The sequence below is a fragment of the Takifugu flavidus genome, chromosome 1 (genome assembly GCF_003711565.1).
Source record: "Takifugu flavidus isolate HTHZ2018 chromosome 1, ASM371156v2, whole genome shotgun sequence".
In the NCBI taxonomy this organism is placed as follows: Eukaryota; Metazoa; Chordata; class Actinopteri; order Tetraodontiformes; family Tetraodontidae; genus Takifugu; species Takifugu flavidus.
In genome coordinates this window covers 5,828,872-5,846,294 of record NC_079520.1, presented here as the reverse complement: position 1 = coordinate 5,846,294, position 17,423 = coordinate 5,828,872, and the positions used below count along the sequence as shown (strand labels likewise).

Here is a 17,423-nt window from a genome sequence, read left to right as displayed (position 1 = left end):
GTCCACTCGACTGCTGGAGTAAACGCAACCAGGACCGGTGGCTGACCGTCAAACGGCAGACACTTTAAACCAACATGAGTTTCTTTTCTCTCTTCATGGCTAAGCTAAGAGCTCTTTTCCATAACGCTTGTTTAACAGCAGCTACTCGGTATTTACCGGATTTATCCGAGATGTGAGAGCTGAGGTTTGCTAAATTTAAAAAAAGTAAAGCACTTTTTTGTAATGCTTTTATTACTTCCTACCATATCCTTGAAAATGGAGACAACAAGCTTTATGCGGCTCCTTCACTCAGCGGCAATGTCATGTTTTTATGTTTATATCTTCCGTAACAAAATGTATAATTTGTTATTTTGTCGCTTTCCACACTGAATTCAGTCACGCACGCTGCCTTTACCCATGTTCACATCTATCTACAACACTCATTCTTTGGTCTTCTGTGAACCTAGTTGTCCTTGGTGAGCTTTCCCCAACATTCACCAGCTGAGACAGGTCACCCGGTCCACCCTCGCATCTCTAATTTAGAGATTTCAGTCTAATCTATATGTCCACACCTGGACTGGCAAGACTAACAAAGGCGCCCATGTTAGGGTCAACACAATACACCAAAGATTCTCATGATACTGTGGCTTCTTGACTGAGAAATGCAGGTGATATGTGGAAAAAAAAAGGCACCACAGTGAAAATCCACCATATCTGAAGGTGGGCTCCCATGAGGGAACCCGGGGACATGTTGCATTACGCTGTTGTGGGTAGCAGCGCGTGACTGCGCTCTTTCCACCTAAGCCCGAGGCTGGATTCTGAAGCTGTGGCTGATTTACTGACACAGCTGCTGGTGCGGCTAAAGGGTTAACCCGCATCCACGGCAGAGCCACACATAACTGTTTCTGACCCCACGAAAGCACAACACAGCATCCCGGCGGACAGTCGCCTCCTCCACATACACACAGGGACGCCGTGCACTCGTGTAATAGAAAGATGAGCAGAACAAGTGTCTGTTAAGCCCACACTTTTATCTGAGGACACATCATTACCAACAGTCACATCTGAACCTTTAGATTGTGTTGAAAGCTGCAGCGGAACATTTCACCACCTGCTGAAACTGTTCCCGTGTCCCCCTGATAGATGCAGAACCTCCATTCAGAACTTCATATACAAGCATCCACTGCTGCTATGACTGCAGTTACTCTGCAGCTCACACACAGACTAATGCAGACACACGGTCAGACACCAGAAACTACGGCTCTCCATGAATTTCATGAGCCCGTTACTGAGTCTTTGTGCCATTTGGTGCCAAGCAATCATGTCTGCGGAATTTAACCCAACTCTCAGTGAAGCATTTTGGTTGTTTTTCCTCTTTTTTCCTCCATTTGAGTGCACGTTCTAATTGCTTTTGTTAATATCTATTATCGGGTTTATGGCAAGAGAGTACAGGTTACCAATTACATTGGGTTTTTTTCAGTGTGGATGGAAAAGCTCTCAGCGGTGAGCGTGATGTTTCTCACAAAGTAGAATGTAATAAATCAATTAAACAAAGTCTTCAAAAGAGCTCTTGCTAGTTTAAATGTTTAAATGAAAGCATCAAATGCCCACATTTAATAAATGCACAATTATCCCAGACGGCTCTGTTGGAGGTTAAATATTGAGTTGAAGTAATAAAAATGACCAAATATTTCACTGACAGTTCCTTCTAAAATTAAAACTGGTGGGCTGGTGGGTAATTATTGACATGTTTATGACCTTTAAAGTTGTCTCTATCAGACACCAGGATTATGAAACCATTTTATTACTCATACTTTCCTCTCCGCCTTTTCCTTGTCATCCATCCCCATGAAATTATGTCCAATGATTGAATACAATTTTATATGAATGTTCTTTGACATGTAAGTTTGAGCGCACATGAATGGAAAACATGTTTTTTTGTGTTTTTAGTGTTGCTGAAAAGTCAAAAACAGACTTAAAAAGCCACTCATTTACAACAGAATTGCTGGGTTGTGTAACCGCCGACTTTCTCCACTTGTTTCCCTCATTCCCGCTTCTTTCCTCTAATCTACCCACATTATTTGCCTGTTTTTCACACCAATTGTGGGCCTTTCCCATGCAGATCAAAAGAATTTTAGAGCAACCTCAAAATATCCTGCTTCAAACGCTGGTAGGAGAAGCCGTGCACGTCCCTGTTTGCATTGATGGGCACCCAGACTCTAAGAAGCCTAAATGGAAAGTGAAATCACGGAGGGAAGACTTCACATTTCGCCGCTCCGCTGTCTCACACCTTGACATTTTGCCTACGGAGACAGCTGCTAAAAAGGTGATAAGATTAGTCATTTGTATGCACACAGGTGATGTGTGATGCAAATTTTTAAAGTCCGTGCAGACAAATCATAGCTTCTAATGGCCACAACTTTCCATCGCTCATGTTGATCCAGAAATTATGAATTCCTGCGAGGGTGTGGCCTTTGCTTTTAGTCTTATTACAGGCTCAGCGCTCAGGTCACACAAACACAAATCAGTTAGTGAACAGTTTTGCTTTTTGGTCCTTTTTGTGACACTTAAAACCTTTTGGGGTTTTGTGTTGTGAGACTTAGGCCAGCTGCAGTGGTAGACCTCTAAAGGAAGAGAGTAAAGATGCTGTTCTGGGCTAAAATGTGCATTATTTACTGCCCGTCGGTGCTTCTGTTTCAGTTTTTGTGTGGGTACATGTATCCGATATCAAAGCACCAGAAAGGTCAGGATGTAGAGTCCATCAGTCATCTGCTCATGCTAACTCGAATGCATTCCCTAAAAGCTTGCAGCGAGCTGTGTGTGTTATTGAAGAAGACAAAGACTTGGAGTCCTGCAGGATCAATAAACGCTTCCTTCAGCGTGACAACAGCAAGTTAATTCCGATGTTTTAAAAATGTGGCCGGATCTGTTGTCTATTTAAGAATCAAATGTGAGATGCCCTGAGCTTCAGTAAGGTGCAGTAAACTGTAGATTTCCTCTGTGTGTTTGCAGACAGTCGGTGTACAGCAGCTGCACCGTTCGGAGGTGGTGACAGATATTGGAGCTCGTTGCTATTTATAGCATCGGGGGTTTAGACCAGTTTTGCAGCTGATCTGTTTGAGAGAAAAGGAGAGTGTGGTTGTACGAGGTGGTAATGGGTTCTGGAGCATGTCTGCATGGCGTTTCATCATCACAGCCGGTAGAGGAGGGAACAGCACAGCAGTAGGGAAGAAACGGGGAGGTGGTGGATGGAGAGCTGATGTCATGCAGCCTCTGGCAGCCATGGAACAGGTTCAGCAAGTTAACAATCCGCTGTCAAACTGTGGTTATAAAAAGTATATATTGAATTCACCGATGGACTCGTGGTTATTTTCTCCTGCTTTTGTGTTTTGATACCAGGCGGACAGCCGTGTAAAGACCTTTGAATAGTGCTGAGTCACTTCTATGCTGTAATAGTGAATAAATAAAAGAACGTGGCGCTCTCTCAACAGAATCATGACTGGCTGAGGTATGTATAGGATCAATCTGGCCTATATGGAGAAGCTAATGGGGAGAGAGCCCTTTCCGTGCCCGGAAGGGGGAAAAATGGACTTTTGCCTTAAAATATATATGAGAAGCTCTAAGATTCACCCGAGGAAAAGCGTTTTCCATCCACTTTTCAGCTCTCATGTATATATTGGTGTGGCTCGCCTGTATCCCAGCAACCGTGCACCAGAGCTGGGCTACAGAGGTCTCGTGGCAAGACCTGATGGATGAACATGTGAATTTTTGTGCATCTGGGCAGGTCTTTCATTCATGACGCGTTCACGGTCTGTCCGCAGCTGCATTTTTGGGTCTGCTGACTTTCTCACGCAGACTGATGCGTGACGTGACGCACACAGGTGCCTCACATCTGACACCGTGCGTTAGCGAGGGTGGAAATCAACCCATCCGAATCAATAACGGCATCAACCAAAATGTTGACGCTGTTATTGAAAGGCTTGGAAAACGGAGTTATCAGAGTATCATTAATGCTCTAACTGCTGCCTCTGCATCCGCAGCACTGCAACACTCTTAAATCCATTTCTCTTTTGATCATTTTCACACTGATGATTAGATTTTCAATATTTTCTGAAACGGTGGGGCTACCTACGCTACGCTGCTCCAGAAATGAAGGTGCGCTTCTTCTTTTTACACTCAAGCTGAACAGACACACAGAGGATTTCATACTCTTGCACAGGCTTGTAGACACAATTTAAGAGTGTGCAGATAGAGAGAAAGTTAAAGCCAGAAGGTCTTTTTTCAATATTTATAATGTGGGGTTTTATTATGCATGTCATTGTAGCACAGCTCACAACAGTCATTTCTCTCCCAGCAGTTTGCCGGTAAAAAAGGGTTTAATCGTTGTAAGGTTTCATTTCAGCCCTGGTAAAGTCTTTGTCTCCTACAAACCCCCGAGCACGCAACTGTAAGCGAGGCACTGCTGGGAAATTCAGCGTGCCTAATGGCACACAGCTGCAGTGGATGTGCTGCACTTCAAAGTGCTGTTTTGCCTCATCAGACCTTGGCATATGAATGTTGGAGCGACTCTCAAATCAATTCAATTGCTCTATTCTGCCTTGTAATTATACGTCCTGAACTCTCATGAAGAAAAGAATGTTGACCTTGCGACGGTGTCCGCAATATGAATCGGCATGTTTACTGAAAGAAACCTGCTTTCAGAAAGTTTCCTTCTATTGATAAATGGGCACAAGCAAGTAGGAATGTGTTTCTACAAAAAAAGAATTTTTCTGTCCATCTACATCAAATTTTCATGCTTTGCTGAGCAGGATCATGCAAACAGACTCGACATACTGTCCGGTTACCACTGCAGACACATGGAATCGCCATTTATTGCAGGAAAAAAAAACTTGCTTCAATTATTAAAATGCTCATTTCAAAATCACTTCTTGGGCGAACTCAAAGGGCCATTTTCATAAAAACCTGATATTGCGTTTTTACAAAATGAGACAGCTGCATTCCCAGTGGGAGAGGAGCAGGAAGAGCCGGGAACTCATGACTCATCGCTAATTCACCCCCGTGCGTGCACGGCGAGGACAGTGACCCCCTGTCCTAATGAAAGAGCCCCGTAAATGAAAGTGAAACAAAATAAAATGCACTTCTTCTTCTTCTTCTCCTTCCTCCGCAGACGGTGCGTCATGGTTTCCCCTACCAGCCCACCGCTTTGGCTTTCGACCCCGTGCAGAAGATCCTGGCCATCGGCTCCAGATCCGGCGGCATACGGATGTATCCTTTCACCCTCACTCGTTCACTCGCTCCGTCCTGTTTGTGGAGCCGCAGCAGAGAGCAAAAGAACTGTTAGAAATAACTGTTTAGAGCTGCTCTTATTACCCCTCCGACAATGTTGCAACGCGTTTAGAAGGAATATGATGTTTTATACACAACTGAAACATGCTGTGTTACAGTGTCACCTCCTACTACAACCCCCCCATCTCTAAATGCCCCTGCCCCCACCCATAAGACCAATTCACATGGTGAGTTTTCATGTCACGAGAGCTGTCAACTAGCTCATCTCCAGGGTCAGCCTCGGGAAGACGGGGGACGCGGGAGCCAGGTAGGAGTCCACTTCCTCATCAATACTTTGGTTCTCAGGGTGCCTTCAGGGACCCGCTGGGTGGTAAATGGAGGGACGGGAGGGACGTGACCGGTGCACGTGGCGTTTGATCTGAATTGAGAGTTGATTAGATGATAAGCAGAAGCCAACGTGGCTGTTTGATACTCTTTACTCTTCCCTCCCTGGAATCTGTTTCTGTCTGTTGCTGTAATGAATGCCTGGCTGACAATGAGGCTTTTACCTGGATGGAAGCCCTTGACTGACTTAGTATTTGTATTGACATGCAGCACACACTCTCGTCTCCTTCTTTGTGGCCAGTCACAGTCTCTCTCCTGCAGCCCCCCCCTCCTCAGTTTCAAGCTTTCAAATGCACTTCCCTCACCTTCCACCGCCTCCTGTCTAGAGGACACTTCCCCCCTTTATTTATTTTATTTCATTCAACCATCCATTGTCTTTCACAGCCTCACTGAATGTTGCTTTCTTTTGTCCTCCCGAGGCTTTGAACCTCAGCCTTTCATCTGGTGTCATGGTCCATCTCCATCTCTTCTATGATGTTCCCTCCCTTCCTTTCCAGGGTGCGTTCCATAAATGTGATGATCATCTTAAATAGTTCGGCCTTTTGCGGTGTGCTGCTCGTGCTCCTCATAAATACCCACCCGGGGATACTTCTGCCCTGGGCTCTCCTGGGGTGCTGCTTCCTGTAAACAGCAGCTTCCTGTTTTTCCACTGTGACTGACCACACGTGCTTCTGCCAGACCCCCTCCTCAAATATCGCCATGTGACAGAAATATTAACCTCAAGGTGTTCAGAGCTTGTGGTTAAACAGTCAGATGACATCATCGTTCCGTTACTTGGTCAGGTGGGCGGGGCCTCTTCCAGCGTGGCATGGAGGCCTTTGTCTATATATACACAAAACAATACAGATGACTTTAATATTATTGAGAAAATGGGATGAAGTAGAGCGAATGTTTTGTATTGAAATGGAGAAATAATCGAATCAAATTCCCTGCAATCATGAGAGTTATTTGAGGGTGCGTCAGGCTAACGGCTTCTGCTGCAGACTGTGAAAGACCAACACGAGGCATCTCTGAGCTCTTCAATATGGCTCCTTCCTCACTGTCCACAAACAATTCAAGACTCAAAAACTGCCTCCAGCTGGTCGACATGTTAAGCGTTTCCTGTCCAGTGAAGTCACAATTGGGCAGGTCCTGCAATGGTGAATGGTGCAGTGACGATGTCATCTGGTTTGGCGCAGCGGCTTGGCAATGTGGCACTCTGCAGTGGGCTCCCAAACCCCCCCACCCCCCCCCCCACCCTCCTCCTGCACGGGTGCAATATGCTGAGAATCGGTTTATTCAGTGCAAGTAGCGCAGAGACGGAGGGTGTATGGGTGTGTGTCCCGGCTATTTTTGAGCTGGATCTGTCTGGGATCGCTGCGAGTGCATCTATATGTAGATTGTACCTGCGTCAGTGTTACATGTGTCTCTGTGCAGCGCGCACGTACAGATGCATTCATGTGCGCGCACGCGGTAATCTTTTTATGTGTCACTTTGTGTGTTGATGCAGTGAAAGTAGATGCAATTTCAGTAAATTGTACACGTAATAGGATCGTCCGGAGTCTGATAGACAGTCACTTCTCATAACAGTCAAGATCAGAGGGGAGTTTAAATATGCAGCCGTGGAGCCAAACAGGAGGAAGGAGAGGAGCAGAAGCTTCTTCTTTCTTTGTTCACTTTGATTTCATTGACTTTTATCCAAGAATGTTTTGACCATGAAACAGCAAAGCTCTGGCCGCTCATTTTTGAGGATTCAGACAATTCCCGCCTCAGTATGCGATTGAGAGACTTATTTGTTCCACTGTATTGATTCTATTCGTGCGCCTGTACAGCAGCAGATGTGGTCTGAGCATCTGACCATGTGAGGCAAATAGAGACTCAGGAATTTGTCTGTCTTTGGTTTCTACTTTATTAGGCAACTCGGTAATGTCCTCTCATTATCGAGTTGAGTCTCTGAAACAGTTATACTGTATATTAGAACCTTCACGAGGGCCCGTTTATGGCAGAGCTATTGCGTTAGATTGCATTAGCCTCCGGCACGGTGCCTGCGTGCGTGCGTAGTGGAGCCATGATAGTGTGAAACATAAACATTGGGAATGCCCATCCTGACTTCTTATGCCAACACAGTTTCCAGCTGTCGGAATTTAGCACAGCTCAGCCTAAAGAGGATACTGTAGATCTGAAGATCTTTTTCTGCCTGGTTACAAGGTGATAAAGTAAATAAAACTACTCCTGATAAATGGATTAGTCCATAATCCGTCTGTTCACACGCCAAAAGTGTATGTTTTGGTCAAACTCTGGGATTTGATCTGCTTTGTTCCATTCACACGATTAGCGTAACTGCTAACATAATTACAGCGGTAACGAACCACCTACAGCACACTGGGCTTGGAGCTGGAGGGTTTCTGGTCCGAGTCCCAGCCGCAGATCAAAAACTGGAAAAAGGGGTGGTAGCAGGAGAGGTGGTGGAACATTGCTGCAGCAGTGGTTCCCTTTAGCAAGGCACCAAATGCTGCTGAGTGCCTGTTGGAGGCGGTTCACTCGCACTGACATCAGACTGTCTGCAGATGGTGGAAAACTCGTCTTTGTTCTGATACTGAAGTCCGACCCAGTCGTGTAGAAGCTTTGCAAATACAAATCAAGCTAAACATTTGTTTCACTGGGACGTGCAACAGCCGGCCGTCTCACTTGTTAAAATTAGCAACAAAGCACACGTGGCAGCGCGACAGTCGGCCGACACTGATGGGGCAACAGATAACCTAGTGGTTATCATCCAGCCCTACATGTTGGTAAACAGTCATCAATTAGGCATTCATCGCTGTCACACTGTCACAGGCCCACTAGCTTGATGACTGTCTGGTCAGTAGCGTCATCAGTTGCTCCGCAGATCAAAATCAGGGGTGTTTTATCACCCACAGAGCTGCGATTCAGGACAATCTTTCACCGCCGACACAAACTCAGCTCAGGCCTTCCAACTCAACCTGCCTCAACCTCCAGGTGCGTTTATTTGGATTCAGGATTACATGTTTCTGCTTGTAATTAGGTGTATATTTAACAGGCCTTTTGCTAATGCACCCCTCTGATGAAAATTTGACCTCGTTAGCTTCGCCATATATGCTTACATCACGGATGAATAATGAACATCCTGGCTGAGGATTTCTGTCTCATTTCTCTAATCCAGTCATGCTTCCATCAGTCCTGGTGAGGTCAAACAGCCAGGGAAGATGGATTCCATATATAAGAAGCCTATATATAGCAACCAATCACAGCAATTTGATTGCACGAGGATTAGCTTGTGAAGACAGCATTAACTCAAATTAACCATCCAGATACGCGTGTAAAATTAGCTTTCAATTAAAAAGCGAATAAATCTTTAATTATTTAAGTGAGCTTTGCTTAGTATTTAATTCGGTAACCAGGCCATTGTGTGTACATGATGTAACTGTTTTTTATTAAGTGTATATTTCTAAATAAGCCCTCATTGGAAATGATTTACATTTAAAGATCGCAGAAAACAAAACCTACAGGAAACATATGAGCCCGGTCCTGCTCGAGGTTTCTTCCTGTTAAAAGGTACTTTTTCCCCCTGAACTGTTGCGTGTTGGGGAGCCGGGCTCTAGGTTTCTCTCCTGACAGATACTATGTAAATAAAATTAGATGAAATTGTGCTACGCTGAGCATTTACGACGGCACCTTTGATGGGATTAGAGCCAAATTTCCAGCTAGTTCGCAATTGTCCGCTTGATCAGATTAGCTAAAGAGCTAGTTTTAAACCCAACACATGAAAGATGCCCCAGATACCTTTAAATGCTCCCTCTACCTTCTCATTTCTGCTGTGGCATCGGTGAGACGACACAAACAACCCCCCCACCCCCCACCCCAGGCCCCCCCACCGGTGTGTCAACCTCACTCCTCCCTTTTTAGAACGTTGTCTGTCTTGCTGATGTGATTTATGCAGTTCACTTCCCCTGGCCTTGAGTACAGCTCACGTCATGTGCAATTTTATGTACTGATTCACTCACTCACACACCCATGCACGTGCGCGCGCTCACACACGCTTTCATTCTGAAGACAGATATCTGCTCTGAAGTCTCGGTGGCATGGATATGCGGTCCGGTTGTATTTCTGTCTTTCATTAAGCTGTTTGTGTGTGGTTCTGCGTGCTCGCGTGCACGTGGCGATGCTGTGTTATTCAAATCGCTCCAGATTACACAAACGGCTCCAGAGGACTCGGAGAAGATGCCGGAGCTCCCAACTATCTTCATGCTTCCTCATGCATCCTTTAATACCCTGTTTTGCTGGGATTAATTGCTGTAATTTGTGATTGTTTTTGCTTGAATTGCTCTAAACTCTCTCTCTCTCTCTCTCTCTCTCTCTGTCTCTGTCTCTGTCTCTGTCTCTCTCTCTGTCTCTGTCTCTGTCTCTCTCTCTGTCTCTGTCTCTCTCTCTCTCTCTCTCTCTCTCTGTCTCTCTCTGTCTCTGTCTCTGTCTCTCTGTCTCTGTCTCTGTCTCTGTCTCTCTCTCTGTCTCTGTCTCTGTCTCTCTCTCTGTCTCTGTCTCTCTGTCTCTCTCTCTCTCTCTGTCTCTGTCTCCGTCTCCGTCTCCGTCTCTGTCTCTGTCTCTGTCTCTGTCTCTGTCTCTGTCTCTCTCTCTGGTGTGGCTGCGATATGTCGTACGTCGGTAAGGCCACGCCCCCTTGCTGGGTATTTTTTACTAACCAAAGAAGAAACAACTAATTTAAACGCCCAAATCTCCATTTTGCTCTCCTCCCTGCAGCTCTCTGCTGTTTTGCCTTCACATTAGCCGAGCAGATAATCAGCTGATAAATTTTCTCGGTGATTGATTCTGAACGTCTGAAATAAAACTATGATTTGGTGAAAATGTGCTGGAAAAAAGGTCGGTCGATTGAGGAGAAGCGGTGGGAGTCAGGACGGTGGATCGTTGCGCTAATGTTGGTCATTAGCTTCAGAGGGCGACTGTGTTCATTTTGTCTGTAGCCCCCTCGGTGTTAAACATACTGACGTGCTGATGCTCTTTTTCAGGTTTTTTTCTTGCCCAGGGCCAGATATCCAGAATCTGTCCTACTTTCATGGCCGTTCGCTGCATCTAGACAATAAATGATTTATGTCCGCTGAATCAACCTCCATCTTAATTGTGGAAGTGAAGATATGGAGATTTGGAGGATGTGATGCGTTTATCCAGGGTCAGGGGTTCGTTCTCACCCACTGCCTGCTGGAGGAGACTATAGCGCCCCCAGTGGCTCGATAGTATAGCTAGTGAAGAAGTAAACGTGGTTAGGAAGATGGAATGGCTGGAGAAGTTATTCCCGTCTCCCGACTCTCCCTGTCTGATTTTTAGCTAGTTTATCTGACACTTGTTATATACTGGATTTGAACACGTATCCCTGTGTTTATTTCCTCTGTTGGCCTTTCTTCTACTCTGCTAGGGATGCTAATGTAGTTGAGGAATTAAAGGTCAGGTGCCTATTAATAGCAGCACTGGGAATAATATAGTAAATGCCACTGGTGGAGGTTGTGAACTGGTGGCCAAATGATGCATCGTCTGGCTTCTTCAGAGAACCGAGAGTCTCACACAGACGTGTTGAAAAGCCAGATTTACTCTACAGAATGAAGCAGTGATTTAAAAAAAATGATATTAAGTCACTTGTGTGAGGACCACCTGCGGTGCCGGCAGGGATTGAACAATCGAGTTCTGTTCTTCCTCTGATGGAACATCAACAAGACTGGGAAAAGTAACATTGACATCAGTGGGAAGATGGAGGAGGAAATAAAACTGATTTGGATTCAGAGAAACACGGCTGCACACGAGAAAGGGCTGACTGACCTTTGCTTCTATCAGATGCTGTTAGCCTGCTGACCTTTACAACACAAAGGTCGCTGGAAGCTTCTCAGATTACTGTAACGTGAGATTAATGGCAGAAAGAAGTCAGGAGAAAAGCACAAAGGAAAAGAAAAGTTGGAGCCCCAGCGACCTAAAACGACCTAAAACTGGCTCAGATTTGTTGCTCATCGACCCTCGGGCTCGCAGCGCTACATGCGCTCCGACATGCCCACACCGAGGTCTTCTGGACAAATATCACACGTGCGCTTCACCATTTGCCAAATCCGGCGGACTCAAGCGAACCCGTCAGCGAGGCGTTTTAGACAAAAACAACAGGAAGGCAGAAAACATCGGTGTGGTTGGGCTGCATCTGTGGTGGCACGTGTGCACGAGGACAGGCTTCTGCAGCCACAACAGGTGGCTGGAACCAGCCCAGAGTCAGACGCTGGAGCGAAAATACCCCCAAATTTCAGCCGCGGATAGCTGGATGGCGGCGGACGGCGCCTGATGGAAAACACATCCCGGGTTCCAAAGCAAATGGCTCTTTCGCTGGCGTGTCGTGTGACAGCATTTTCCTTTCACCAGCCTGTCTGAGGACCATCTGCACTCTAATTGGAGTGCAGCACAGTCAAGCTGCAATTATCCATGGCAGATCCACGGGCTAAATCAGTGACGGCTACAAAATAGAATCATCTATGCTTTTGTTTGCATCGCTCCACATAAACTCTCCTTCATTGCTTTTATTGCAAACAGTGCTTGACTTCTGTCAAGGAAACAGGAAAAAAAGGCTTTTTTCTGCTTTCTCTCTATTTTACCGTCACCCAGCAGCTTCCGAGCGCTACAGCATGCTAACAGCATTAGCATATATTGATCTGTAACTCCAAACAGGATCTGCTGGATTTATTTTATAGTAAAACATACAAATTTAAGTAAATTTATTGGCATATAGAATCATTAAGGGGCTGCTCACCATCCCCCATCTGTAGATGACAACAGTTAATATGAGTTGAGTTGCTAATTGATCCACATCGCTAACGTGCACGTCTAGCCTGTAAGTACTTGTAAAGTCGAGACTTCTACTCTCTATTTTCCTCTGAGCAGACGAACGGCTGCAGGTCGTGTATCCGGGGCGACGCTGATCGATGCTCAGCTGCATCCTCAGCTGAAAGTCGACTGCAAAGACTTTTCTCAGCATGTAACTCTGTAACTGTGCGAGTAGCATTAATGGCTGTAATGTGCTGACAATGTAGACGGTGCTACCTTAGCTCATCTACCTTAAAATGTGTGAGCACATCCTGCTGCACGGAGTCTGTCTGTGACCTTGACTTCGCTGTACCTCCGTCGTCATCGTTATTGGGTCTTTGTGCATCGTAGCCTGATTCTCTGTTGAATTCAGCTGGAGTCTGACTGCTTTATTTCACTGTAATGCACAGAAATTCTCCATCTTTGCAGCCCCAAAACACTGCAAATAAGTATTTAATCAGATCTGCTCATACACCCCTCTGAATTATAGAATTTGGTCTATTGGTACCGGGGCCGCTGTCACTTTCTCCACATTCTGTGTGCATGTGTTGAATGTATACATGCGCTTTTGTCACTACCTTCACATTCAAACTAGCGCACAATGTATAGCTGTCTCCGTCTCAGCGGGGAGGACGAGTGTAGGGATAAAAGGATGCTGGCACTCGTGAGGCTGCGTGACAGATAAGAGACAAAGAGCCGCGCTGCTTTTTTATCAGCCTCCGGTGATGTCACACGGAAGAGTGCGTGTTGCAGCGCGGCGGAGGATGCAGCCGGTTAGATCCGTGTCTGCGTTCCGCCACTAAAGTCAGGAACACTCGGGCAGGATAATGAGGGAGCGCGTTTGAACAATTCTCCCTTTCAAGAAGTCAATCAAATTTGAAGGGCCCGTCAGACTCGTCGCTGTTAAACTACGCGAACGGCGACAGTGAGTCAAGCGTTTCCAGGATTTTTCTTCTGTTTTTGAAAATTGAAAAAGGAAAATTCATCATTTTGTACGGGAACGGGGGGTCGACTCATGGACGTCTAATAACAACCCGCTGAAATGTTGCTGTTGTTGTTTCAGTCGGAATTTGTCCAAAGTTCCACCTCAAAACTGGCCAGAATTGGGCCTGGTGTTGTGAGGTTGCCATGGAAACGTAGCCCCAAACGTCTAATGTGGACAGGCCAGATGCACGTGACCATCTGTTTCATTTATCAGATAAAGGAAACAAACACAACGACGGACATCAGGAAGAAATTACGGGTCTCACAGCTAAACGCAATAAGGCGCCACGTGATCCCTGCACCCCAGCGCACGGGCCCGTGCACACTAACAGGTCCTAGAATTGATCTAAAAAAACCTCACGGCATCATGGGATGTATTGTGTGCACGGGTTTCTGAGCACGCCGTTGCTTGTGGCGTCTGGCGGGGAGCGACACGAACGTTCGTCCCTGGCGAGCACAGCGAACGCATCGTGACCGTCATCCACGCAGCAAGGTGAGGCGGCGCGGCGCCGCATCATATCTCATTAATTCGCCCTGCCTATCATCAAAACAACAGACCCTCGCCAAAGGGCCTCGCCGGCGCCAGCTGCCTCCCTTGTTAATTTTATTTCTCACCTCGGTGTTTGGGCCTGCAGCTGTCAGACGCGTTCATTTGTCTGGACTAAAGGTTTTCTGCTCTTGCCTCTTTTCCGTCCCCGTCACGCCAACACGCCCCCCCCCCCCCCCCCGCCACCGAGTCGTCGTGGCCACCGGGGGCAGCGTCCCGGGTCTGCTGGACCCGCACGGGTGCAGATGAATGCGAGAAAGGTCAAGGGTTGATGGGAAATAAATAACCCCTTTTTTAAAAAAAATAAATGAAATAAAGAAAAGAAAGAAACCTGTCGTACCTTAAAGGACAATGGAGATAAGCAGGAACAGGAAGCTGCTGCTGCTCTGTCCAGTTGCTTTCTTATCTCGTTCGTGGGCTCGCCTGTTTTATCTGCTCCTCTGGCCTCTAAGGGGGGGGGGGGGGTGATCAGGGAGAAACAAATTCCCTGTGACAGATAAGAGGCGACTGCCGTGCTGTAAAAACGAGAAGATGCGGACGAGAAAAGCAGCTGAGCGCGATGGCGAAACAGCGGCGGGAGCGTGGCGCCGCGGCGGGCAGAGGAGGGGCAGATGTGGACGCGTCGTGGTAGAGTGGCGGGAACGAGCAGCGGCAACAGCGTCCACGTAAAGGCTGAGAGAGGCGCCGCTTTGTCTGCTGCAAACAAGGAAGAAAGAGGCCGTTTGTTTGTTTGTTTGTTTGTTTGTTTGTTTGTTTGTTTGTTTGTTTGTTTGCTGTTTTGGGCAGCTTGTCACGTGATGAGGAGCACTGTCATGAGGACCATCGGAACCATCATGAGCTCTAAGTGCTCCTGGACTCACTGTCGTGCCCGTCCTGGCTGACGTGCATCACAATGAGACGCTGCCGTCCTTCATCTTCCTCATCTTCACTCAGCTTTGTGAACTGACAGCTACGGACCACATGTCCTGTTGGTCTACGTGGATTATTCGTTTGATACTTTCACTTCCGGTGTTTTAAATCAATTATTGGATGCGAATGAGTCGGTTTTCAGCCCCCCCCATGGAGCGAAACAAGGACGAGGACGATGGTGGGAGATGTTCTGAGCTCTGGCCGGGCGGGTCGGCCGCCTCCACATGTGAGCAGGCGTTGGGTGTAGGTGTAAGCACGACACCGAACGTAAAGACGCCCGCGAGGAGAGGGGTGGGGGGGGGGGAGAGAGGGAGAGAGAGGTAGAGAGAGAGAGAGGGAGAGAGAGGGAGATGGGTCCTTGGCAGCCTGGCAAAGTTGGGCTGATTTATCTTCCCACACTGTGACTCACCGTTTGTCAGCCGTACAGTTTACATTTCAAAGCAGCCACTAAAAGACAGAAAGAGGGGAATGAGAGCAGTGTGTGTGTGTGTGTGTGTGTGTGTGTGTGTGAGTGTGTGGAAGGGGGGTAGAAGGAGGGACAGAAACAATAGTTTAAGATTTTAACGTCTCTCTCGCTGCGTCCAGCCTGGAGACAAAAGCCAAAAGGAGAAGAATTTCAATGAAGATGAAAGGCTGATTTAGAACACGGCTGATCCAAAGACGTCTGAATGTGTGGAGATGAGCTGATTAACATAATCAGCTCCCCAAAGCTGGGCTGCGGGAGACCGGACGAGCCCCCGAGAGGCCGCCACCACCTCCTCGGCTCTTTTTGATGTTGCCCGATGAACGCGTCGACACAGTCGGCGGCGCCAGGCTGAGGGCGAGCACAGATACAGTAACCTCGTTACACACGACCGTGGGAGGACGGCGGCGTTTGGCCCTGACGTGATGGCCGTCATCGGAGCCAAGCGCTAACGTTCAAAACTGTACAGTAGACACTTCCTTCATTTACATTCAACATGAAGCAGAAGCTTCACACACACACACACACACACACACACACACACACACACAACCACACACCACACACACACACAGGTAAACGCCCCTGATGATCGTCACAGATTGTCGTCGAATAAAACATCTGTTTGCACTTCGATGTGCTTGTTTATGAGAGTCATCAATGAAACGACTCCATTTATTTTCACCAGCAGTGATGAGAGAGGAGCAGCTTGTCCAAACAGGTGAAAGCTGCTCTGGTAGCAGCGAAAGAACCGGAGATTTGTCCACAAGCCGGCAGATAAACCCACCGTAGAGCTGCTCTGGAATCATCCGCAGAATTCCACCAGGTGGCTAATGCTAATATCGCTGCTAGCAAAGTAAGCTAGCAACGTTGGACTGATCTGAATTATTGGTTCAGGATTTTTACTCCGTTGTTAAGCTTTAAACATCGAAGACACTGCAGAGAATAACTAATTCCACATTCAGTCTGAGTGCAATGGGATATTTTACATATCTAAATGTGGATAGCGAAGCGAATCAGTGACATCATCATGTGAAATCCCAGATCCTGGCTCCCACCTTCAAACACGCATGCAAAACATGTGAAACGCACAGCGAAGCAGCGTGGATCTCATGGATAAACTCCCCCACACGTTTACATCATTCAAGCTGGCTTCCTTGCGTTTAGGATTAGGTTTACATTTGCATTTTAAAATGTTAAAGTGGAAGGTCCTTGGCTGTGTTTGGAGAAGTGTTAAAGCCATATTAATTTTCCTCCCTATTCAAACGCTGTGCAGAAGGATGATTCTGGTAATGTTCCCCATTATAAGACTTCCAAACCTCCCTGAAGCTCTTTAAAAAACATCAGCGGCGCATTTTGTCAAGTGTGCCCCCAAATTTATCTGTGTTTTCGTACAAAAACAGGCAGTAAATGGCAAACGGTTTTCCCGGTTTATTGGTTTCTGTTTGTTGATTTCCACCTCATTTACAGACGGTGGCTTATTTTTTCCAACTTTCCTCACCTCTACACCGTCGTGGAAATGGAATTTTTAAACCGCCGAAATAAAAACCTCTGAAGAATTTTTTGTTTTTGAATCCATATTAATTACGAGTGACAAAACGTGCACTCTGAACACACTCTTGCCCACCTTTGCCCACTGTTTTTACCATCTTTCATCCGTTCACCCTTTCCTCTCAATTCCACTCCATTTAACCCTGTTTACCACCGGCATCATTAACTTCCCCTCTCGCACCCCTACTGTCAGCCCTGTTTGTCTTTCTCCTCACAGCGTCTCTGCCGAGACAAAAAAAAGCCATTAGGGCCGGCAGAAAGGCAGCCAGGGCTGCGTTCTAAGCAGTAATGACGGGGCTAGCGTCTATAAAAAGCCTAGAAGCAGCTGTATCGCTGTCTGCTGCTGTCAAGTCGCGTTCTGGCATCGAGTGTGTGTCTCCCTCTCATATCTGCCTGATTCTGTGTGACTGTCAAGTGGAAGGTCGGCAGCCTCGTACCCGACGCTGTGATAAACCCAGGCTGGTTTTTGAAAAACTG

General features: G+C 46.8%; 1 protein-coding gene across 10 annotated transcripts in view; it reads left to right on the top strand.

Annotated features, from left to right (window-relative positions):
- Nucleotides 1-17,423, top strand: part of stxbp5l (syntaxin binding protein 5L) — a 68,059-nt gene that overhangs the window by 6,451 nt on the left and 44,185 nt on the right. For all 10 annotated transcript variants that reach the window (XM_057033196.1, XM_057033179.1, XM_057033168.1 and 7 more), the window contains exon 2: nucleotides 5,147-5,244. In XM_057033196.1, coding sequence (XP_056889176.1) covers nucleotides 5,147-5,244 — 98 coding nt within the window. The remainder of the gene's footprint in view (nucleotides 1-5,146; nucleotides 5,245-17,423) is intronic.